The 26870-nt window shown below is 40.0% G+C and overlaps 1 protein-coding gene across 1 annotated transcript in view; it reads right to left on the bottom strand.

Moving 5' to 3' along the window:
• The window catches only part of LOC124789598 (cytoplasmic dynein 2 light intermediate chain 1), an 84522-nt gene that overhangs the window by 17048 nt on the left and 40604 nt on the right, over positions 1 to 26870 (bottom strand). Inside the window, exon 6 of the mRNA XM_047257008.1 lies at positions 22628 to 22785. Within this exon, the coding sequence (XP_047112964.1) occupies positions 22628 to 22785 (158 nt within the window). The remainder of the gene's footprint in view (positions 1 to 22627; positions 22786 to 26870) is intronic.

Raw genomic sequence — 26870 nt, 5'->3', positions numbered from 1 at the left:
AGGGATGCTCCACCATATATTAAAACAATTTTATTCCCAAATCTTTAATTTATTGGAAAGTAAACTCAGATAAACATCTTCAGTTATGGTGCTTGTTGCTTAGAAGAGAAACTAAATAACAATAACATGGGGCAGGTCACAATAGACACTCACTTTTTGGGGAAAAATTAGTGTAATGATAGGGTTCTGTTGGTTGGTATGATTACTAAATGCGGCAATTAAGCAAGCTGATACAGAGATGTCAAATGCCAAATCATATGTGAAAAGTATATGGTGCAATAAAGTTTCACCATCATCGCCAAGTTTTTTCAGTATAAAACTTACAAATTCAACTTGCTTACAGACACAAAACCAAAAAACTATTGTGAAGAAATTTTGAATGATACTTTTTGTAATAGATAATTATATATTTCAATAGGCAATTGACTCTATAACATAAGATTGCCATACACTATGTGATCAAAAGCATCCAGACACCTGGCTGAAAATGACTCACAAGTTTGTGGCGCCCTCCATGGGTAATGCTGGAATTCAATACGGTGTTGGCCCACCCTTAGCCCTGATGACAGCTTCCACTCTTGCAGACATACGTTCAATCAGGTGCTGGAAGGTTTCTTGGGGAATGGCAGCCCATTCTTCATGGAGTTCTGCACTGAAGAGAGGTATCAATGTCGATCGGTGAGGTGTGGCATGAAGTTGGCGTTCCAAAGCATTCCAAAGGTATTCTATAGGATACAGGTTAGGACTCTGTGCAGCTTAGTCCACTACAGTGATGTTATTGTTGTGTAACCTCTACACCACAGGCTGTGAAATTATGAACTGGTGCTCGATCATGTTGAAAGACGCAATCGACATCCCCGAACTGCTCTTCAACAGTGGGAAGCAAGAATGTGCTTAAAACATCAATATAGGCCTGTGCTGTGATAGTGCAATGCAAAACAACACGAGGTGCAGGCCCCTTCCATGAAAAGCATGGCCACACCATAACACCACTGCCTCCGAATTTTACTGTTGGCGCTACACACGCTGGCAGATGATGTTCACCAGGCATTTGCCATACCACATGCTACCATCGGATCGCCACATCGTGTACTGTGATTTGTCACTCCACACAACATTTTTCCACTGTTCAATCATCCAATGTTTACACTCCTTACTCCAAGTGAGGCATCATCTGGCATTTACCAGTGTTATGGGTGGCTTATGAGCAGCTGCTCAACCATGAAATCCAAGTTCTCTCACCTCCCGCCTACCTGTCGTAGTACTTGCAGTGGATCCTGATGCAGTTTGGAGGTCTGAATAGATGTCTGCCTATTACACATTACGACCTTCTTCAACTGCCGGCTGTCTCTGTCAGTCAACAGACGAGGTCGGCCTGTACGCTTTTGTGCTGTACATGTCACTCCATGTTTCCCCTTCACTATCACATCAGAAAGAGTGGATCTAGGGATGTTAAGGAGTGTGGGAATCTCGCATACAGATGTATGACACAAGTGACACACATTCACCAGACAACGTTCGAAGTCCGTGAGCTCCGCGGAGTGCCCCATTCTGCTCTCTCACGACGTCTAATGACTAGTGAAGTCGCCAATATGGAGTACCTGGAAGTAGGTGGCAGCACAATGCACCTAATACGAAAAACCTGTGTTTTTGGGGGTATCCAGATACTTTAGATCACATAGTGTGTGTACCCGGCATTTTCATTAGAAGTGCTTGGATGTGATGGTGATGTTCCTTCTGTTATACATTCGGTTTCTTTGCACTGGTTTGCCAATCACTTCAATCCTTTATCATCTGGAACCTTTCCTCCTGGATGTACAAGATAAGACGAGAAGCCCCCATACGTCTGTAACCCCTGTTTAGTATCAAATGTTGTTATGAAGGTTGGTAGATATGTTACTTATCATTGTTGGAATCAATTGTTGGAATTCACGTTTACATGTTTCCCCAGTCGCAGTGGAGTTTTAATTTATAGCCATGGCAGATGTGAGCACTCACAGATGCACTACTGAGGAGCACTTAGTGACAACTGTGTTGATGCATGAACAATACTTCTGGATTGGGAAAGATGTGCTTATGTTTTTGGCAGTGTTAAAGACAGACCACAGAGTGGAGGGAAGAAGACACGAGAAGAAACATGTGCCAGTGTCTCTGCTTCAGTTGAACAATCTCCTATGAAGTCAACACGTAACCATACTTTGGAACTTGGTATACCAATGACAATAATTTGAGATCACATGAAAATAGACCTTGTGGTTAGACCTTTATGACTGATGTTCATAAACAAGTTATCGGATACAGATCAGAATGGGCACATTTAGCATGCCTTATTTTGTTACTGAAACTCAATTTCCAAATGCAGTGAACCATGCCAAAGTTATGTTTTCAGATGAATGTGTCATTTATTGTAGCTCACGTGGCAGAAATATTGTCGTCTTGGCCAAAGAGAATCCTCGTTAGCCAGTCAAGTCAGAAAGGAATCACCTCACGTGATGATATGGGCAGCAATGTCACCACAACATCTGCTTGTACCGTACTTTTTTGATGTGTCTATGAATGGTGTAAATTCCACGTGGGAAAAATTATATATAAAAACAAAGATGAGGTGACTTACCGAACGAAAGCGCTGGCAGGTCGATAGACACACAAACAAACACAAACATACACACAAAATTCAAGCTTTCGCAACAAACTGTTGCCTCATCAGGAAAGAGGGAAGGAGGGGGGAAGACGAAAGGAAGTGGGTTTTAAGGGAGAGGGTAGGGAGTCATTCCAATCCCGGGAGCGGAAAGACTTACCTTAGGGGGAAAAAAGGACAGGTATACACTCGCACACACGCACATATCCATCCACACATACAGACACAAGCAGACTGTGTCTGTATGTGTGGATGGATATGTGCGTGTGTGCGAGTGTATACCTGTCCTTTTTTCCCCCTAAGGTAAGTCCTTCCGCTCCCGGGATTGGAATGACTCCTTACCCTCTCCCTTAAAACCCACTTCCTTTCGTCTTCCCCCCTCCTTCCCTCTTTCCTGATGAGGCAACAGTTTGTTGCGAAAGCTTGAATTTTGTGTGTATGTTTGTGTTTGTTTGTGTGTCTATCGACCTGCCAGCGCTTTCGTTCGGTAAGTCACCTCATCTTTGTTTTTATATATAATGGTGTAAATTATTTGCACATGTTACTAACATCAGTGTTTAATGTCCAATTGACAACGAGGTCATTAGAGAAGGAGCACAAGCTCAGTTTAGGCAAAATGGAGAAGGAAAATGGATGTGCCCTTTCAAAGGGTTTAGGAAAATCATGGAAATCAGGATGGGAAGACAAAGGTTTGACGTGTTGTCCTCCTGAATGCGAGTCCAGTGTGCTAACCACAGTGCTACACTGCTCAGTTCCTTAGCTGAGGTCTCTGTCACATGCTCATATAGGGACACTCATATGAAGCGACACCAATTTGAAGAAAGCATCAATATTAGAATTTGTGTGGCAAGGACAGGAATGGTGGTGATGTAAGGTTTCCCATCAACTCATGGTTTAAGTTCACAGCCTCTCCAAAATCTCATGGAGTGAGGGTATGTGACACTTTCATTAGCATCACCCTGCAGCCAGACGACTACCACGAGTTTTGATGTTCTCGTAAAGATAAGTCATTTTAGAATATAAAAACATTTAGTTTAGTACTGATTACATGGTAAATAGGTGTATTAGTGTGCTTTTTAAGCATACCATGAAAGGTTTCATTTTTCTTTACGTAATATAGCAGAAAACGCGAAAAGATCGTACAGTCGGGTTACAGTCGTATTTTCTGTTTACGTTTTGCCGCAGCAAATCTATAGAATTTCATTTAGTGGTTCTTTGCTCTCTCCCGCAATTTAACTGTAGCGTACCTCTTCATTATTTAACTCACATTTCCGGAAAGTAGTGTAAAGTTTAAGTTGTTGTTTCAAAAACTTTGCACTGTTCTTTTTGTTTACACACAGTGGCATATAGGCCAAATTTGAGGAATCATATTTTAGTGTTTATCTGTAATTTAACTGACTTATTCTTAATAAAATATTACGTTTGCCATGAGTGAAAAGTGCTTGACTTGCCGTAGAACTGTTAGGTCAGGGCTTTGGTGTAATGGGTGCTGTAGTTTTTTCCATGTGGGTGACTGTAGTGGTGTGGTATCAGGGGAAGTAAATGAGACTCATCAGTGGTTTTGTAGGATATGTAATAGAGATAGGAAGATACTAGAACAAGAGGGGAAAATTGCCACCTTTCAGGCTGAGTTAGACAAGGCCAGGGGAGATCTTGACAGGTTAAGGAGGGAGAAGGGTAAAGAGAGGTGAGAAGTGGCAACAGGCAACAGGAGGAACAGGCCTAGAACTTTGTCTGACAGCTTTGTGGTGAATGTGGAAAATAGATTTGACCTGTTGCTTCAGTTAGAAGCTGGTGAGCCACAAGTAGCTTCAGGTGTAGAAACAGGGCACAACAAACTTTCAGCAGCAAATTGAAAAGTAAGAATGTAGGGAAATCAGTAAAGAGAAAGAAAGTGTTGTTATTAGGTAGTTCCCAGGATGAATTAGGATCAGAATACCAGGGTACCAATTTTTTTTAAACCTAGTGCTGGTCCGGTGCAGGTGACAGAGGGTTTAGGATCACTTTGCAAAGATTTCACTGTGGTTATAGTGGGTGGACCAGGATAGTATTGACAGAGATCCTGGGTACAGTACAGAGTGTGGCCTGGCAAGCATCAAGGCATACTAGTGTTGAGTTTGTATCTGTTCTTGGGCACCACGACCAACCTCGTTTGAACTCTTCTGTCAAAAGAGTTAATTTGGAGTTGGAACGGCTACTTATGTCGAGTGCAGGGTCACACATTGATGTGGTTCCTGTTGATTCTCTCAATATGTGGGATTATAGTAGGCATGGCGTTCACCTTAACAGGAAAGAGCGGGTAAACTGATTGGGAAAATAGTAGGAAAGTTAAAGGGGGGAGACACTGCCATGAGTGATAAAATACCAGTGGTTTTAGGGTTCATAAAAGACCCTTTTTTAGGATAGGGAGGACAGGAAGAAACCTAACTTTAAGGGAGGTTAGGACTGAGACAAACCTTCAGTTTCAGAAAGAAACCAAAAACCATAATTCTAGCTTATTACATCAGTATAAACAACTATTGGTGAAGAATTTTCAGCAATCAGCAGAAATTTCAACTCTACCCAATTTTAACTCAGTCAATGTGAAATGTCAGCTATCTTTATTGCATCACAATATTTCAGAACTGAGAAATAAAATTAATTAATTAATTATCTGCATAGATGAATTAGAGTCCTCAAACCCAGCTGACATAATCTGCCTCTTTGAACATCATGTGACCACTGGTATATAACTTTTTAAGTGTTACAGGATTTAGGTTAGCATCTCACTTTTGTAAAGCAGAAATGGAGAAAGGAGGAGTTGCCACATTCATCAGGAACTGTCATAAATTTAAAAACATACACATTCATAAATTTTGCCTAGAACAGCATATGGATGCATGTGCAACAGAAGTAGAAAAAAATCCTTCATAATGTTAAGTGTACGGTATATCGAGCACCTGCAGGTAACTTTAATCTGTTCACAAACCACCTTGAAGCTGCACTGGCCCATTTAACAACCAAAAACAAAGAAATAGTGGTTGCTCACGATTTCAATGTAGATTTCCTTAGAGACTCTCCCAATAAGAACTTATTTGAGTTAGTAACACTATCATTCAACTTAATTCCCACTGTAACGTTCCCCACTAGGGTAGCTCACAAACAGCTGTTGATAATATCTTTATAGAAAATCCCAATGAACAAAATTATATTACAAAACCAATAGTCAACGGCCTCTCAGACCATGACATGCAGTTCCTTCTGTTAAATGTAATACTGAACAAGATATATAATCTGTTAAATCTGAGCTCAAGAGGGTAATCAATGAGTCAAAAATTTATTATTTTAGGGCACTCCTCAGAGAAATTCACTGGACTGATGTTTACAGTGCTCATGGCATGAAGGAAAAGTTATATTTTTCATATTTTGCTAATAAAGTGCTTACCTTATTTGAACACTGTTTTCCCCCAAAACTAACCAAGGTTACAGCAAAGTCTACAAAGAAGCCATGGATTGCTCAAGGAATAGAGGTATCTTGTAAAACAAAAAGAAAACTGTATCTGTGAATCCGAAACAGTTCTGATGTTGATGCTGTAGCAAATTACAAGAAATACTCCAAAATATTAAAGACTGTAATATGGACAACAAAGCAAATATATTACAAGGAAAAGATAGTCATGTCAGATAACAAAGCAAAGACAATATGGGATATAGTGAAAGAAGAGACTGGTAGAACCAGACATGAAGAGAGACAAATAGCATTAAGAGTAAATGATACATTGGTGACAGATGTGTACAGTGTTGCAGAACTTTTTAACAAACATTTTATAACTGTTACTGAAAACGTTGAGTTGTCAGGTTCTGTAGATGCTGCTATGGAATATCTCATACCAGACATTTCAAGTAATTTCCATAATATGAATTTGAACCTCACTACCCCAGCAGAAGTAATGTCCATCATAAAATCTTTAAAATCAAAAACATCTAGTAGGTATGATGAAATATTAACAAAGTTAATTATAGAATGTGATTCTGAGTTAAGTAACATATTAAGCTATCTGTGTAACCAGTCATTTATCAGTGGAATATTTCCAGAATGGTTGAAATATGCTGAAGTTAAGCAACTGTTTAAGAGGGGAGATAAAGAAATAGCATCAAATTTCTGACCAATTTCACTTTTGCCAGCATTCTAAAAAATTTTAGAAAAAGTAACGTACATTCGGCTTTATAACCACCTTATCACAACTAACATACATTCAAAGTCACAGTTTGGATTTCTAAAGGGTTCTGATATTGAGAAGGCTATCTACACTTACAGTGAAAATGTACTTGATTCATTAGACAAAAAATTGCAGGCAATTGGTATATTTTGTGATCTGTCAAAGGCATTTGACTGTGTAAATCACAATATCCTTCTAAGTAAATTAGAATATTATGGTCTAATAGGAAATTCTCCAAAATGGTTCAACTTTTATATCTCTGCCAGGAAACAAAGGGTGTTACTAGGCAATAGACATGTATTAAGCAATCAGGCATCATCCAACTGGGAACTAATTACATGTGGGGTCCCACAAGGTTCCGTCTTAGGGCCCCTACTTTTTCTTGTATATATCAATGACCTTTCATCAGTAACATTACCAGATGCCAAGTTCGTTTTGTTTGCCGATGATACAAACATTGCAATAAATATCAAATCAAGTATAGTCTTAGAAAGATCGGCCATTAAAATATTTGTGGACATTATTCACTGGTTCCTAGTCAATTCTTTGTCACTAAACTTTGAAAAAAAACATACTACATGCAGTTCAGAACTTGTAAAGGGTGTCCAACGAGTATATGCCTAACATACGATGACAAGCAGATAGAAGAAGTGGGCAATGTTAAATCGGGATTACAGCTTGATAATAAATTCAGCTGGGAGGAGCACAACACAGAACTGCTGAAGTGCCTTAACAAATCTCTATTTGCAATGTGAATTGTGTCAGACATAGGGGATATAAAAATGAAAAAACTGGCATACTATGCTTACTTTCATTCCATAATGTCATATGGGATTATTTTTTGGGGTACTTCATCAAGCCAAGCTAAAGTTTTCCAGGCACAAAAATGTGCAATAAGAGTTATATGTGGTGTGAACTCAAGAACATCCTGCAGAAGCCTGTTTAGGGAACTAGGGATACTACGGTAACTACTGCTTCCCAATATATTTATTCCTTAATGAAATTTGTCATTAAAAATATATCACTTTTTCAAACCAACAGCTCAATTCATGGAATCAATACTAGAAATAAGAATAATCTTCACAAGGATTTAAAGTCACTTACTTTTGTACAAAAAGGTGTGTATTATTCAGGAACACACAATTTCAGTAACTTGCCAGCAGCCATAAAAAGCTTAACAACCAACGAAATTCAGTTTAAGAGAAGCCTAAAGGATTTATTGGTAGCCAACTCCATCAATTGGAATGAAAGTAAAGCTAATCTAATCTAATCTCCGGTGGGGACGTTACAGACCTCTTTATGCTATGCAGTCCCAGATTTCAACCCCCACCCCAACAATAAATAAACAAAAATATGAAACACAATATTTAACTGGTCACAAATTTATTAGAGTCATTAAGCCTTTTCGATTTAGGCAGTTGAACACATTGGAGACAGCCCAGCTAGCAGTGTCATATGACTATTACAAGACATTTGCATGTTCCCTCACATGATGGTATAAAACAAAGGTCACTTACCTATCCAAAGCATACTAAAAAAGCCATCTAGTAAGTGGAGGGAAAATGTACATTATTTAACTCAAATTAAAAACAATAATTATACTTGTAAGTTTCAGATTTCATAATGTAATAACATTAAACTGATATACACCACCACCACCACAACCATCACCTCAGCCATTTACAACCACAGCAGGCCAAAGGACTCTTCCAGACTTCTCTGTGCAATATGGTCTTTAATTACAAATGGTTCAAATGGCTCTGAGCACTATGGGACTTAACATCTGTGGTCATCAGTCCCCTAGAACTTAGAACTACTTAAACCTAACTAACCTAAGGACATCACACACATCCATGCCCGAGGCAGGATTCGAACCTGTGACCATAGCTGTCGCGCGGTTCCGGACTGTGTGCCTAGAACCGCTAGACCACTGCGCTTTAATTACAGATAAGCATGGGGCTCCTAAAAGTTTTCTAAGGTAATCTATTCAGCTTTTATTTGGTCATTACCTAGGCCTTTCATTACCTCTTAGGATCCAACAATAAAGTTCCCTGCTCATTTTCACTTTCTTTGCAATCATATTTATGTCTTTCACTCCGATCTATTCCCTGATTCATAAGTTTATTATCTTGTTTCCCCCAAGTATTTACCACCAATCAGCTCTCCATTAGTCATTGAATAACCCTCTTTCACACAGAAAGTTAATGTCCCACTGTCTTAAATAAAAATTGGTGACACAATGAATTTCAATTTTCCATGTTCCTTGACATCTAGAAAGCCTTTGACCAGCACCATATCTATGTCTAGTAAACTATACACATGCATATGGAATAAATGACTGAATTTAAAGCTTCCTCTGAATAGACTAACTAAGTACGTCATTCTTAAAGGAAAGCAATGAGTGGTGCACCTCAAGGTAGTGTAACAGGACTACTGCTGTCCACGATATATATAAATTACCTGTTTGATAAAGTCTAAAGACCTATAATGGTGTTCACAAACAATGCAGCTGTGTAAGGAAAGTCACATTGTTAAACAATCGCTACAAATGGCAGAGAGATTGTTGCAAGGATGACAGCTGACATCATATAAAAATATACAGACCATAATAGGAACATACAGACTAAGAGCAAATAAATAAACTGAAAAGTGTACCACCATTTATTCAGATATAAAAAAATACAGCCTAAAATTCTACAGGCATATTAAAAGAATGAAACCAATCAGATTAACAAGACATCTTATGAAATTCTAAAATGTCATAGTAAAGCTAAAATTGGATCAATAAAATAGTTCAGTGCAGTACAACAAGGTTTGAAGAAAGCAGGAATAACACAACTGGATAAATCAGACAGAAAAATATTTAGGCAGCAAATTCACAGCTGTGTGCATGGCCTGTTAGAAAAATTGAAGAAGAGTTGAACAACTAGGCCTGACAAATGGAAGTAGTATGGTCAGAAGGTAAAGCTAAAATTAAAACCTTAAACTGCTCTTTGTTTCAGCTATACTTTATCATATTGTCGCAGTAGAAGCTGAGTAGCACAGTCACCATGGTGTAGTGGTTAAGATACTAGACTGTTGCATGGAGTTCAAAATTCACCTGAACTGTAAAGAACAAGATGTGGATGCAGGACGACAAGGTCACCATCACCACAAGCTAGCTGCTGGAGGGGGCACTCCCCAACATGCCGATCAAGGTACCCATCGCCTTTGTTTAGAAGCTCCAGCCACTCACCTAGCTGCCGCAACCTGGAAAACTAAAAGGTGCGACGTTCCTTGGAGGTGAGGCCGCTGGAGAGAAAAATCCTCCGCCACTGATCACTTACAAAAATGATAGGAAACTACGTCGATATCCTCATGGATAGCTGACGAGCCCAAGCTCTTGTGGACTCTGGAGCATCATATTCAGTCATTTCGGAGAAGTATCATCACCAGTTGCAGAAAACCACATTTGTCAACAACAAAACATCTCTGCTGAAGGTGGCTAATGAGAAATATGTAAAACCTACAGGAAGATGTGTCATTTGTGTGGGTATAAGGGTCCATACACAGCCCTCAGAATTGATCGTCTTACAAGAGTGTAGTCATGACGTCATACTCGGATGGGACTTTTTGAAAGCTTCTCAGGCAATTATAGACTGTGGTTGCTCAAATATTATGCTACATGAGATGAGATACTGTGGACAGGAAGATGCGCATCTGAGTGGGTAAAGACTATGTGTGGTGGATGAAGTGACCATTCCTTCTGTCAGTGCTAGAAAGGCAACTGTCATGTGTCATGCCATGCAGCAACCCATTGATCTTGTAGTAGAATATAAGAGAAGCATACCAGTGAAGAATAACTTAATCATCCCAGTCTCTGTCGTCTTGTTTAAGAATGGATTCAGTGAATTGTGGATAGTTAATTGTCGCTAAGAACTGAAGATCTTTCCAAGATGCATGTGCATAGCAAACGCTGAGCCATTAATTGCCTAACAGCTGAGTGTCATAGAAACCTCCCACGCTGAGTCTGTGGGCGAAATTGATGCTACTGCTATGAGACAAGGTCTTCTAGCTTGAGTATCACCAGATCTCACTAAGGAACAACAGAAGAAGCTACTTGCCATTCTTCAAGAGTTCTCTGAATGCTTCAATCCACAGGTGAAGAGCAAATTAGACAAACTGATGGTGAAACACCGGTTTAGCACTGGAGACCATCAACCAGTAAGCCAGAGAGCATACCGTGTGGCACCGACGGAATGTCGAATAATTCACAACAAGGTAGAGAAAATTATGAAGAATGAGATCATTCAGCCTTCGCGGAACCCATGGTCTTCAGCAGTGGTTTTCGTCAAGAAGAAGGATGGCAGTTGGCACTTTTGGGTCGATTACAGGAAGCTTAATAAGATAACTAAAAAGAATGTTTACCCACTTCCATGAATTGACGATACACTAGATTGTCTGAAGTGCGCAAAGTTTTTCTCATCCATGGACATGTACGTGGGATACTGGCAAATCGAAGTAGATGAGGCTGATCATGAGAAAACTGCATTCATCACTCCCGAGGGCCTGTATGAGTTTAAGGGAAGGCTTACTATCTTTCGGTTCAAAAACTCGATATTTTTTGTTTAATTGCGTTTTTGGATCCATAAAAGTGATTAGAATCCACCCCTAATATGGAATTGCCAAGCCATTCCAAATATGGAATGGAAATGTTTGTTATTTGCGGTTGAAAAAAAAAAAAAAAAAAAAAAAAAAAAAAAAAAAAAAAAAAAAAAAAAAAAAAGCACCTGCCTGAAATTGGCCTTTTTCACTTACCAGTTTTTTTTTAGAATTTCTACTCTGTAGCCGTGAAAAATTATTCTATTTGCTTGCCCATGACTAAAACTGATAAAGTGATCAAGAAGCTTACGATGTACTATGGCTTGGCAATTTGACGGCATACCAATTCGCTGGAACAGATGAAGAAGGCACTTTGGGCAACGTACTTCCACAAGTGTTCGACAGATGACCACCCACAACACCAAAATTGTCCAGCTGGGGAAACTAGTTGGTGCAAGTGGTGCATTGCAGAGGCTACCAGACATCTGGATGAACACCAACACGACCAGCCACTCTGCAAAGAAGTTCAAAAAGTGGTTCATCCAATCTACGAGGCTCTTTCAGAGGACAAGTTATTGTACCAGTGCTTGGGAGGAAACACACAAAATTCAAATGAAAGTTTGAACGCATGTGTTTGGAACTTAGCCCCCAAGCATTTGCATTCTGGTGCAAAGACTGTGGAGATTGCGACTTTCCTGGCGTGAGCAGCTTCAACGAAGGGTATTCAGCAAATCTGAAGACCATGACAATGATAGACGTCACTCTGGGACTCTATTCGACACAGTTCGCCAAGCATTCGCCGCTTGTCACTGGCCGTACGAGCGGCTCTGGAGCAGTGCAGGATGGACCAGATCAAGCAGAATGCCCTCTATGAGGAAGAGGAATGGCTAGTTTATGGACCCGGAATAGCAGATTGAACGTAAGTTGCATAATATTGCATTTATATGTAGTCAAAAATTCAAACGCTTTTTTCTCTAAATGACTTTTTTTTTATCGTGCGGTATGGTAACTTCAAATCTACTGAACCGATTGGCATGATTCTTTGTTTCTGATGAAGCTAACTAAATTGTCTAGGAGTTGTACCACTTTTATTCCGCTCCATCAACTACAAATATTTTTACTTGGCCGACGAAATTGAAAAATCGATGAAAAAACAATTTTTTTTTTCTCCAAATGGCTGCCATTTTGTTTCCTATGGTCCAAATAACTTAAGCGAGGTACAACTCCTAAAGAATCTTATACACTTTGCTAACGTCAAATCAATATTGATTTCAGATGAGCCAGTTGACCTGTGACATACCGTGCGTGGAGGTCTACATCGATATTTTGTTGCATTCTGAAGGCACTTCTGTCTTTGGGCTTCAACATTTCCAGTCGAAAAAATTCCAGTTTGTAGAGGAAATATCAATACACATTTCGACCAAATTTGATATTGATATCTATAACACATCCCGAGAAAAAAATTATCAAAGAACATGCTTTTTTCAGGCCAAAGATAGTAAACCTCCCCTTAAGGTAATGCCATTTGGTTTGTGTAATGCTCCAGCAACTTTTGAACAGACGATGGATAATCTTCTAAGTCACCTGAAGTGGACGATGTGTCTTTGTTATTTAGATGACATTATAGTGTTCTCAGAGACATTTGATGAACACGTAAAAAGACTGAGGGCCATTTTAAGTGTCTCCAACAAGGCGGACTGAAGCTTAAGCCAAGAAAGTGTCTCTTTGGAGCAAAAGAAATCAAAATAGTTGGACACTTTGTGTCAAAAAAAGGCATGTGGCCAGACCTATAAAAGGTGAGATCTATAACAGAATTTCCTATCCCTAAAAGTGTTAGAGATGTGAGAAGCTTCCTCGAATTATGTTCTTATTACTGTTGTTTTATCAAAGACTTTTGTATCAAAGCCAGGCCACTCTAAGAGTTTTAACGGCCGATGCTAAAATTATCTGGGGTGGTGCTCAACAAGAGTCTTTTGATGTGCTGCGAAAAGCTCTGATGACTGACCCTGTACTTGGTCTGTATGATGAGAGAGCACCTACAGAACTACACACAGGTGCCAGTGGGTATGGGATCGGTGACGTCCTGGAGCAAATTTCAGATGGAAAAGAGAAGGTTATAGCCTATGCTTCTGGGACACTTAAAAAATCCGAGACAAACTACTCAACAACAGAAAGATAATGTGCAAATTTCAACAGTATCTCTATGGAAGGCCATTCACAGTTGTAACAGACCATCATTCACTTTGTTGGTTGACAGGTCTTAAGGATACAACAGGACGACTCGCCAGGTGGGCACTACGTCTTCAAGAGTATGATATTACCATAGTGTACAAAAGTGGAAGAAACACCAAGATGCCAACTGTCTCTCAAGAAACCCTGTGCAAGACTATTCAGACTTCGATAAAGACAGTGACTGTCTCGCTGCACTCCAGGATCTCTTTGCTGAGCAGAAGAAGGAGGCCAAGATATATCAAATTATGCTTACCTTAAAACGGGCAGAGGACGTGAAAGGACAATTTAGGGTAGTTAATGGATTACTTTGCAAGAAAAACTTTGATCCATTTGGAAAGAGGTGGCTACCAGTGATTCCTAAACACATGCGCTTAGATGTTCTACAGAAATTCCATGACACAACTGAAGCCGGACATTTAGGATATATTAAGACATCCAATAGGATCCACAAGAGATTTTTCTGGCCAGGTTTATTTAGGAGTGTCTGTCACTATGCGTTGAACTGTCGAGAATTCCAGAGGAGAAAGACAGTTCCTAGAAATCACCTGGCCGACTCATCCCAATTCCACCAGCCAAAACGCCTTTCCAGCGTGTTGGGACTGACCTCCTCAGATGATTTCCAATGTCTGCTAGTGGCAATAGATGGATTATTGTTTGAAGTGATTATCTGACATGCTATAACATTACTAAAGCCGTGAAAACAGCCGAAGCATTCGAGGTAGCCAAATTCATCAGGGAAGACATTGTATTAAAACACGGTGCCCCAAGGTCGTTAATTACGGATCGAGGGAAAGTTTTTCAATCGAATCTTGTGACAGAGATAAACCGTTAGTGCAACATTACTCGTCACATGACGACTGCCTACCATCCGCAAACTAACGAGCTTACTGAACGCCTTAATAAGACCTTGGCCGACATGCTATCAATGTTCATCAGTGTTGAGCAGAGCAACTGGGATGAGGTGCTACCTTTCGTGACGTTTGCCTTCAACACCGCCAAACAAGACACCACTGGATTTACACCATTTTTCCTGGTGCATGGGCGTGAGGCATCTATGACGATGGACACTGTGTTTCTATTACATCCTGATGATGCGGATGACAACTACATCGGCCAGGTGTTAACCGGAGCTAAGGAAGCTTAGCAATTAGCTCGACTCCACACACTGCAGGCTCAAGAAAACGATCACCGAAGGCATGACGCGAGCCACCGCCCTGTTGTCTACCAGCCTGGTGACCTCGTCTGGATCTTCACTCCTGTTTGAAAGGTTGGTCTCTGTGAGAAGCTCCTCAGGTGCTACTTTGGACCTTATAAGGTTGTAAAACAGTTGTTTGATGTTGCTTATGAAGTTGAAGATTTTGACCCAGACACAAGACGACGAAAGATCAGAGATATGGTCCACGTCCTTCGAATGAAGCCCTATAAGGATCCTGCAATCCAGGGTAAATTCGAAGCTCTAGCGACAGGCAAAAAGTGGAAAGGTGGCGAAGAGCATAGCAGCAAAGGAAGTTCTAAGAGGATCACCGCCAGGGCGAACATCAGTCATCAGGAGTCGGAGTATGCAGAATCGATGACTCATTCCTGGACTAGGAGGACCATGATGCTGTTCTCTTAAGGAGGGAGCAATGTCACAGTAGAACCTTGCTGCAGTCACCGTGGTGCAGTGGTTATGATACTAGACTTTTGCATGGAGGGTTATGAGTTCAAAACTCATCTGAACTGTAAAATTTCAATTTCTATATTCAGTTCGAGTACATTCTAGAAGTATCCACAAATGTCAAGAATCATTGTACTGGAATGTTCTGTAACTGTATATATAATGTACGTGTTATGGCCGGAGGCAGTTCGCTCTGCACTCTTGTATGTGCAAATGCTAAATAAACCTTCGTTAAGTGAAGTCAGTGTTCGTCATTCATCTAATTACACCTTCTTCTACTTGATAATATAGATAAGAAAATTTCCATCTTTTGCACCAAACACATTCCACCTACTCATGTTAAGGCATCTCAGTGTTTAATACACACAGATAAATTCAGTTGCAAAAGACAGATTCTTCCTTATTTATACAATAATGCATTATTGAAGTTAGCAACTGAGGAGAAATGACTGCAAATGTTAATAATGTTACTGGTCTTTTTTGTTCATAATGTGGTCCAGTAGAGCTCAAATATTAATAATAATAATAATAATAATAATAATAATAATAATAATAATGAGGAAGGGGATTTATCGACATAAAAAACCTACATCATGGACAGGTAGACAATTTAAGAAAATTCTTTATAGAACAAGCAGAAACTAGCAAAATACACAAAGCAATCACTCATATAAATACATTGGCTACACCATTGCAATTGCATAACCACTTCTACAACCCTTTAGATCACATAACATCAACAGATACAAAGAAAGTAAATTGGAAAAAGAAAACACGACATGGCAAGCACCCGTATCATCTAACACAGCCACACATCGATCAAGACGCATCCAACACATGGCTAAGGAAGGAGTCATGATTGCAATGCAGGATCAAACAATAAACACCAGATATCACAGCAAGCATATTATTAAAGATCCCAATACCACAACAGATACATGCAGACTTTGCAAACAACAAATAGAAACAGTAGATCACATCACAAGTGGATGTATAATACTAGCAAATACAGAATACACCAGAAGACATGGCAATGTAGCAAACATAATACATCAACAACTTGCCATACAACGTAAACTAATAAAACAACACGTTCCCACATACAAGTATGCACCACAAAATGTACTGGAGAATGACGAATACAAATTATACTGGAACAGAACCATTATAACATATAAAACAACACCACATAACAAACCTTACATCATACTCACCAATAAAATGAAGAAATTAACACAACTAATCGAAATGTCCACACCCAATACAACAAATATACAGAAGATAACAGGAGAAAAAATTGAAAAATACATCCAACTGGCTGAGGAAGTCAAGGACATGTGGCATCAGGATAAAGTTGACATTATACCAATTATACTATCAACTACAGGAGTCATACCACACAATATCCACCAGTACGTCAACGCAATACAGCTACATCCAAACGTATATATACAACTACAGAAATCTGTAATTATTGATACATGTTCAATTACCCAAAAGTTCCTAAATGCAATGTAACATATACCGTACAGTTAAAAGGAAGTCACGCTTGATCAAGGTCCGCATCACTTTCCATTTTTAAGCAGACATAATGTCTGAGAAAGGAAAGAAATATAATAATAATAATAGGTTGGCAGCCAAAAACAGTTGCAGGATAGAATTTTTTTATTAATAAAATAATAAAATAAAAAAATTCTATCCTGCAACTGTTTTTGGCTGCCATCCTTTATTGTGAAGAATTTTAACAGTTGCTGCTGCAGCCATGTTTAAAATCTTGAAATAATAATAATAATAATAATAATAATAATAATAATGCAAGTAAATAGGCAAAATATCTTATATTATTTGACTATGCAATTAGTGACCAATCTTTGGAAACTGTCACAATATTCAAATATCTAGGTGTTAACACCCAGAAAGAATTAAAGTGGAATGACCACATGAATTTAACCATGGAGAAGGCAGATGCAACAACCAGATTTATTGGAATAATTCTAAGGAAATGTGATTCACAAACAAAAGATGTTGCTTACAAAATGTTTGTATGACCTGTTCTTGAGTATTGTTTCTTGGTCTGGGACCTTTACCAAACTGATTAACAGAAGAGAAAGAGAAGATCCACAGAAAAGTTGCATGAATCATCATGATTTTTTCAATCTGTGTGTGTCACAAAAGCACTCAATGAAGTGCAAGAGGAAACATTACATGAAAAATTCTGTGCATTTTGGAGAGTGCTTACAAAATTCGAAAAGATCAGATTACAAAATGGGCTATGAAACATATTACTTTCTCCAACATATATATTGCTTAATGGCCACAACACTGAAGTTAGAGAGATTTGGGTTCATACTAAAGACCATGGCAGTCTTTTTATCATATACCACCTGTGTATGAATGGTAATACAGAGGTGAGATAATAATACTGGTACACTACGCAACCTTTGCTATTACAGTGGCTTGCAGAGTACAGACATGGATGTAAACATTATGTTTCACACCCATCAGAAGTATACTATTCACAGCACTACTTAATTTATCAAAGGTGGCCCAGGACATTTTTTCTCCTTTATTTATTTCTTTTGCTGTCCATCCACCTGTTGCCATCAACTAACCTAAATACAAAAATCTTATCAGCTGGTTATATGACTTCAGCATTAATTAACACTGTACTCTTCTTTATGTTTTAATTATACATTTTATGATTCTTATTATAATGTGTTTGAGGACTACTTTCAAACTTGCTCTGTTATGAGGGTTGGAAATTAATAGTGGCATCACTGTTGTGGCATCACTGTTGTGGCATCACTGATGTAGAGATGTAATCCAATAACATCACTTATACTACACATTAGTTGCACAGCTCTACCTTACCTCAGCACAAATAGATCCACACTTTCCACATCACGCACATACACATTTATGGGATGACTGGAGCCTTGTGTAGCAAACAGTCTAATACAGTATTTCTGAAAGAAGAACAATGGAGCTAGATAGAAACTGAATTGTGAGAAAATGTACTGCAAAACTTCAAAAGGCTTGCAGGAAATCTGTATTGCCTTACAGAATAGTGACAACAAACTGGGTATGAGTTTTCAATAACGGACACAAAAACTGTGGCAAACATTCGCTGACCTGGTTGCCGCAGTGTCAGTGAAGAAGTGTACGCTCTTACCAAGTTACTGGACAAATTGGATGATTGAGCTGACCCAAGAGGAAAGATTAGTTCATACAACTGTGGTTTCATTCATTCATTCATCCATCCATTGTGTTCTGTAGATCCCATCAGGTAGAAGAACTATCATGGATGTGTAACGAGTGAAAGTATTCATTAACATCATTAACACAGGACAAAGAGAGTATGGAAACTTAGTCTGTATACTGTATTAATAACAAACTATCACTATGCTGTTTAATGATAATCACGCTTATGCCAGCTAAATATAATTGAGTACACTGGTAAGACAAGTGTTACTCTGGCAAAAAAGTGCCTCCTCAATTTTACTATAAGCGCCTGTTTATCTGCTATTAGTAGCTCAATACAACTGCGTTCTGAATCCTGAGCAAAGAGGCTAAGTCTACAAGAAAATTATTTTTGTGCTGTGAATATCACAGTTCACTTGAAACTGATTTTTATTTTTAGAAACAAAAACCACTGCAGAGTAAACCATCACATTCTGAAGTAATGCTTGGGCAAGAGACAAATTTAATCACAACTGGTTCAGTATGATTTGACGGAAATAAAGAAATGGCTGTGATACAATACTGCTTGTACCCATTTGGAATGTAATGAATGAGAAGGAGAGGCTTTCTTACACCGTATCATTATGTTGTATGAGACATGGGCCACATCTTACGAGCCATATCTGAAACATCAATCAGACAAATGGAATCATTACAAATAACCACAACAATTAAAAACTTGTCAAAACCCACACAATGTGAAAGTTATGGTGATTCTTGTGCAGGACTGTGATGCGTTATCGTAATGTATACTGTTCCTCAATGGTAGGTCATCAAGGTGCAGTTCATTTTTGGACCATGACCTACAACCAACTTTGAGTAAAAAGTGGCAACTCTTTCCACAGAATGCACTCGTCATCTTGTAGGACAATGGTCACATGCATACAGTGCAAGAAGAGACTGATCTGTTAGTTATCAGGGCTGGGAAGTGCTGTATCATCCAACGTACCTTCTGGACTTAAGATGTGGTGACTTCAAATAGATTCGTAAGATGATGGAAGCACTTCATGGCATTCACTTCAGAACTGTTACACAAATTCCTCAGTTAATAGGCTGTGTCCATACAAGCTATTAACACAAATGACACCACTAAAGCTGTCCTATAACTTCCATATGACTGGCAATAGGTTACATGCAATGCTACTGAATACTTAGAAGGACAGTAGAAAAAATAGTTGCATCTATTAAAGGTCCAACCCTCATTCTAGCATATTTAGCCCTACATCTACATCTATATACATATTCCACAAGCCACTGTACAGTGCATGGCGGGAGGTACCCTGTGCCACTACTAGTCATTTCCTTTTCTGTTTCTGTCTCAAATAAAGCAAGGGAAAATGGCTTCATAAGAGCCCTAATTTCTCGTATCTTACCTTCGTGGTCCTTACACAAAATGTAAATTGGTGGCAGTGAATCATTCTACAGTCAGCTTCAAATTCCAGTTCTCTAAATTTTCTCAATAATGATCCCAAAAAGAACATTGCCTTCCCTCCGCGGATTCCCATTTGTGTTCCTGATGGGTCTCCATAATACCTGTGTGTTGTTCACACCAAGCAGAAACAAATCTAGCAGCTTGCCTCTGAAATGCTTCCACGCCTTCCTGACTGAGCAAGGTGACGCAGTGGTTAGACCACTGGACTCGCATTCAGGAGGATGATGGTTCAAACCCGCACCTGGCCATCCTGATTTAGGTTTTCAATGATTTCCCTAAATCACTTCAGGCAAATGCCGGGATGGTTCCTTTGAAAGGGAACGGCTGACTTCCTTCCTCATCCTTACCAAATCTAAGGGGACCGATGACCTCGCTGTTTGGTCCCCTCCCCCGAAATCAACCAACCAACCATGTCTTCCTTTAATCCAAACTGGTGCATTTCCCAAACACTCAATCAGACTCATGAATGAATCATACTGTGTTCTAGATGTGGTCTCCTTTACAGGTGAACCACACTTTCCTAAAATTCTCCTGATAAACCAAAGTCAACCATTCGGTTTTCCTACTACAATCCTTAAACACTCATTGCATTTCATACTGCTTTACAACATTATTCCTAGATATTTAATCAATGTGATTGTGTCAAGCAGCATCCTAGTAATGTTTAATTTGAATATTATGGGTTCTTTTTTTCCTACTCATCCACATTAACTTACATTTCTCTACATTTAGAGCTGGCTGCTATTCATCACATCAACTAGAAATTTTGTATGAGTCAACTTGTATCCTCCTACAGTCCCTCAACAATGACACCTTCCGATACATCATAGCATCATCAGCAAACAGCCACAGGCCAATGCTTACCCTGTCCACCAGATCATTTATGTATATGGAAAATAACAGCAGTCTCATCACACTTTCCTGGGGCTCTCCTGACAATACCCTTGTCTCTCATGAACACTTGACATTGAGGACAACATACTGAGTTCTGTTACTTAAGAAGTCTTTGAGACACTCACATATCTAGCAATCTATTCAGAATTCTCATACCTTCATTTACAGTCTGCAGTAAGGCACCATGTCAAATGAGTTTTGGAAATCTAGGAATATAGGCTCTGTCTGTTGCCCTTCATCCATAGTTCGCAGGATATCATGTGAGGAAAGGACGGGCTAAGTTTTGCATGAGTGATGCTTTCTAAAACTGTGCTAATTCGAAGACAGAAGCTTTTTCATCTCGAGTAAATTTATTGTATTGGAACTGAAAATATGTTCAAGAATTCTGCAGTAGACCAATGTTACTGATACAGGTCTATAATTTTGTGGGTGCATTCTTATACTCTTCTTATATACAAGGGCTATCTGTGGTTCTTTGCAATCACATGGGACTTTGCCCTCGTGAAAAATTCATGATAAATGCAAGCTAAAAATGGACCGATGCTGTACTCTTAGCAAAACCGAATTGAGATTCCATCTGGAGCTGGTGACTTATTTGTCTTCAACTCATTCCGTTATTTCTCTGTGCCAGGGGTTCCTATTACTATGTCCTCCATACAGGAGTCTGTGCAATTGTCAAACAACAGTAAATTTCTACGATTCTCCTGTGTGAACGATAGCTTAAATGTGAAATTTAAAACTTCGGCTTTCCTTTTGCTGTCTGTTACTGCTACACCAGACTGGTCAACGAGTGACTGGATAGAAGCCTTAGACCCACTTAGCAATTTTATATATGAGCAGAAGTTTCTTGGGTTCTAGGCAAGATCTTTTGCTAAGGCGTGATGGTGGTAGTTGCTGCATGTTTCGTGCAACAATCTTTTTATAGATACATGAATCTCTACTAATCTTTGCCTGTTGTCATTTGAGCTTTCGCCTTTGAACTGAGCGTGCAACAGCTGTTACTTTGTCAGCATTTTCCAAATTTCATTGTTAAACCATGGTGGGTCTTTTCTGTCCTTAACCCACTTACTCAACACAAACTTCTCCAGAGCATGATTACAATCTGTTTAAATTTTGCCCATTATTCCTCTACATCCATCATACTGGAACTAAATGATATAAATTCACTATCTAAGTAGGATGCTAATCTTTATTTATTTGCCCTTTCTAACAGAAATACTCTTCTAGCCTTCTTGATTGATTAATTTATTAACTGTAGTCACTATGATGACATCATGATCACTAATTCTTGTCCCTATAATGACACCAATGATAAGATCATGTCTGTTTGCAGCTACAAGGTCTAAAATATTTTACTGTGTGCAGGCAGTTAAACTAGCTGCTCAAGAAAGTATTTGGAAAACGTGTTCAAAAGTACTTTGCAAGACTGTCAGTCTGTACCCCTTGCAATGAATCTATAGACATTTCAGTCTAGGCTCAGTAGATTAAAATTGGCTCCAACTAATATTGCATGACCAGCATATTCCCACACTACTGACTGTAGACTTTCTTTCAATAACTCTAAAACTGTCGAGTGGAATTGGGTGGCATGAACAAACATCTGAAACTTAAATTGATTGCCCATTTGATTGACCTAAAAGCCCATCATGCAGATATTACTAGAAAATACCATAGTAACTGCTTTTGAATATCTTTATAAGTTATAAAGAATTTCACAGGTTTGTAACACATAAACAACTGAATAATCTACTTACACTTGCAGAGCACCAAATGCATGATGGTTCAGTACATCTTTTGCTTTCTTTACAAGGCCAGTATCACGATGACTGTAGAACAGCAATGTTGCTCCAAGAGTATGAGCCACATATCGAAGAGAACGACACACGATCTTTTTCTTTTCAGGGTCAAACTCCTAGTGATAAAAACATATAGGAAATTATCTTCGTGGACATAAATATCCAGATAATCAGTGTAAACAAACATGACTACAGGCAACCACTAAGCTGCAGCAGATTAATGAATAACTCTCAGACCCATTTAACAGCAAAGAGATTATGTTACATTTTAAGCTACCACTCTTCTTATACTCAACAATGGAAAACCCAGGATGGGCTGTAACAATATTTTGAAAAGGGTAGTTGCTGCTAACCACATGGTGGAGATGCTGAGTTACAGATAGGCACACAAATGACCACAGTCTCTGGCTGCTGTTGTGAGCAGTTGTGTATGCTGGGAAACACAATTGGATAATAGGGGTAAGGAGGAGGCTAAGCCACACTGTGGCCTCAGCAGCTGGAGACTGTGGCCATTTGTGTGTGGGTTGCATTGGCGTGCATGTGTGTGTGTGTGTGTGTGTGTGTGTGTGTGTGTGTGCTATCCTTTTCATAATATTGTTGCTCTTCTTACACTGGTATTTTAAATACACGATCTTTTGTACAAGTACTTTAAATTCACAACCTCACACACACAGCCACAGAGAAACCAATTTGTGTGAGTTATGATGTGACTTACCAAAAGAAAGTGCTGGCAGGTCGATAGACACACAAACAAACACAAACATACACACAAAATTCTAGCTTTCGCAACCAACGGTTGCTTCGTCAGGAAAAAGGGAAGGAGAGGGAAAGACGAAAGGATGTGGGTTTTAAGGGAGAGGGTAAGGAGTCATTCCAATCCCGGGAGCGGAAAGACTCACCTTAGGGGGAAAAAAGGATGGGTATACACTCGCACACACACACACACACATATCCATCCACACATGATGTGACTTACCAAACGAAAGTGCTGGCACATCGATAGACACACAAACAAACACAAATATACACACAAAATTCTAGCTTTCGCAACCAACGGTTGCTTCGTCAGCAAAGAGGGAAGGAGAGGGAAAGACGAAAGGATGTGGGTTTTAAAGGAGAGGGTAAGGCGTCATTCCAATCCCGGGAGTGGAAAGACTTACCTTAGGGGGAAGAAAGGACGGGTATACACTCGCACACACACACACACACACATCCATCAACACATATACAGACACAAGCAGACATATTAAAAGGCAAAGAGTTTGGGCAGAGATGTCAGTTGAGGCGGAAGTGCAGAGGCAAAGATGTTGTTGAATGACAGGTGAGGTATGAGTGGCGGCAACTTGAAATTAGCGGAGATTGAGGCCTGGTGGATAACGGGAAGAGAGGATATATTGAAGAGCAAGTTCCCATCTCCGGAGTTCAGAAGGGTTGGTGTTAGTGGGAAGTATCCAGATAACCCGGACGGTGTAACACTGTGCCAAGATGTGCTGGCCGTGCACCAAGGCATGTTTAGCCACAGGGTGATCCTCATTACCAACAAACACTGTCTGCCTGTGTCCATTCATGCGAGTGGACAGTTTGTTGCTGGTCATTCCCACATAGAATGCGTCACAGTGTAGGCAGGTCAGTTGGTAAATCACGTGGCTGCTTTCACACGTGGCTCTGCCTTTGATCGTGTACACCTTCCGGGTTACAGGACTGGAGTAGGTGGTGCTGGGAGGGTGCATGGGACAGGTTTTACACCGGGGGCGGTTACAAGGGTAGGAGCCAGAGGGTAGGGAAGAAGGTTTGGGGATTTCATAGGGATGAACTAAGAGGTTACGAAGGTTAGGTGGACGGCGGAAAGACACTCTTGGTGGAGTGGGGAGGATTTCATGAAGGATGGATCTCATTTGAGGGCAGGATTTGAGGAAGTCATATCCCTGCTGGAGAGCCACATTCAGAGTCTGATCCAGTCCCGGAAAGTATCCTGTCACAAGTGGGGCACTTTTGTGGTTCTTCTGTGGGAGTTTCTGGGTTTGAGAGGATGAGGAAGTGGCTCTGGTTATTTGCTTCTGTACCAGGTCGGGAGGGTAGTTGCAGGATGCGAAAGCTGTTGTCAGGTTGTTGGTGTAATGGTTCAGGGATTCCGGACTGGAGCAGATTCGTTTGCCATGAAGACCTAGGCTGTAGGGAAGGGACCGTTTGATGTGGAATGGGTGGCAGCTGTCATAATGGAGGTACTGTTGCTTGTTGGTAGGTTTGATGTGGACAGACGTGTGAAGCTGGCCATTGGACAGGTGGAGGTCAACGTCAAGGAAAGTGGCATGGGATTTGGAGTAGGACCACGTGAATCTGATGGAACCAAAGGAGTTGAGGTTGGAGAGGAAATTCTGGAGTTCTTCTTCACTGTGAGTCCAGATCATGAAGATGTCATCAATAAATCTGTACCAAACTTTGGGTTGGCAGGCCTGGGTAACCAAGAAGGCTTCCTCTAAGCGACCCATGAATAGGTTGGCGTACGAGGGGGCCATCCTGGTACCCATGGCTGTACCCTTTAATTGTTGGTATGTCTGGCCTTCAAAAGTGAAGAAGTTGTGGGTCAGGATGAAGCTGGCTAAGGTAATGAGGAAAGTCGTTTTAGGTAGGGTGGCAGGTGATCGGCGTGAAAGGAAGTGCTCCATCGCAGCGAGGCCCTGGACGTGCGGGATATTTGTGTATAAGGAAGTGGCATCAATGGTTACAAGGATGGTTTCCGGGGGTAACAGATTGGGTAAGGATTCCAGGCGTTCGAGAAAGTGGTTGGTGTCTTTGATGGAGGATGGGAGACTGCATGTAATGGGTTGAAGGTGTTGATCTACGTAGGCAGAGATACGTTCTGTGGGGGCTTGGTAACCAGCTACAATGGGGCGGCCGGGATGATTGGGTTTGTGAATTTTAGGAAGAAGGTAGAAGGTAGGGGTGCGGGGTGTCAGTGGGGTCAGGAGGTTGATCGAGTCAGGTGAAAGGTTTTGTAGGGGGCTTAAGGTTCTGAGGATTCCTTGAAGCTCCGCCTGGACATCAGGAATGGGATTACCTTGACAAACTTTGTATGTGGTGTTGTCTGAAAGCTGACGCAGTCCCTCAGCCACAAAGACAAAGAGTTCAAATATGTCTGCTTGTGTCTGTATATGTGTGGATGGATATGTGTGTGTGTGCGAGTGTATACCCATCCTTTTTTCCCCCTAAGGTAAGTCTTTCCGCTCCCGGGATTGGAATGACTCCTTACCCTCTCCCTTAAAACCCACATCCTTTCGTCTTTCCCTCTCCTTCCCTCTTTCCTGATGAGGCAACAGTTTGTTGCGAAAGCTTGAATTTTGTGTGTATGTTTGTGTTTGTTTGTGTGTCTGTCGACCTGCCAGCACTTTCATTTGGTAAGTCACATCATCTTTGTTTTTAGATATATATTTCCTACGTGGAATGTTTCCCTCTATATATATATATATATATACTGAAAGTTCTGGGTAAAATTTAACTGGATATCGAAAGGATAAGTTAATGGGAAATGGAAGTGGTGTATTTTCACTGTAGACAAGAAACTCAAATCCACCACGATATAAATCGATGTTACAAAAGTGATTGATTGGTCAAGACTCAGCATCTGCGGTTGGCATATACTTATTATTGGATTCTTCCATCAGCCACCACACTCACTCAGTGTTGTAATAGAAAACTTCTAACAAAAATCTCAGTTTGCTTGTACATAAGTTCTCCAGTTGTACAGTGATAATTGGAGGAGAATTTAATCATCCAACCATCAACTTGGGTAATTACAATTTTGTTAATTGTGAATTTGATAAAGACATCCCTTGAAGCATTACTAAATGCCTTCTCTGAAAACTACCTAGAACAGATAACTCACAACCTCACTCATGATGGAAATATATTACATCTAGTAGCTACAGACAGGACTATTCTCTTTGAGGATGGCCCCACTGAAACCAGTATCAATGTCCACGAGGCACTTGTAATAACAATGACTAACAAAGTACAAAGGGCAATTAAAACAAGTACAAAAGTTACATGTTGAGTAAACTAAATAAGGAGACAGTAGTGTCATGTTTCAATGAGGATCTGGAAACTTTTAGCTCAGGAGTGAAGCATGGCTCAAGTTTAAAAGAATAGTTGACCATGCACTGGAGTACGTATCTAGTAGGACAGTTCATGATGGTAGTGACCC

The sequence above is a fragment of the Schistocerca piceifrons genome, chromosome 3, assembly GCF_021461385.2.
Source record: "Schistocerca piceifrons isolate TAMUIC-IGC-003096 chromosome 3, iqSchPice1.1, whole genome shotgun sequence".
Taxonomy (NCBI): Eukaryota; Metazoa; Arthropoda; class Insecta; order Orthoptera; family Acrididae; genus Schistocerca; species Schistocerca piceifrons.
This window is presented reverse-complemented; position numbering and strand designations above follow the sequence as displayed.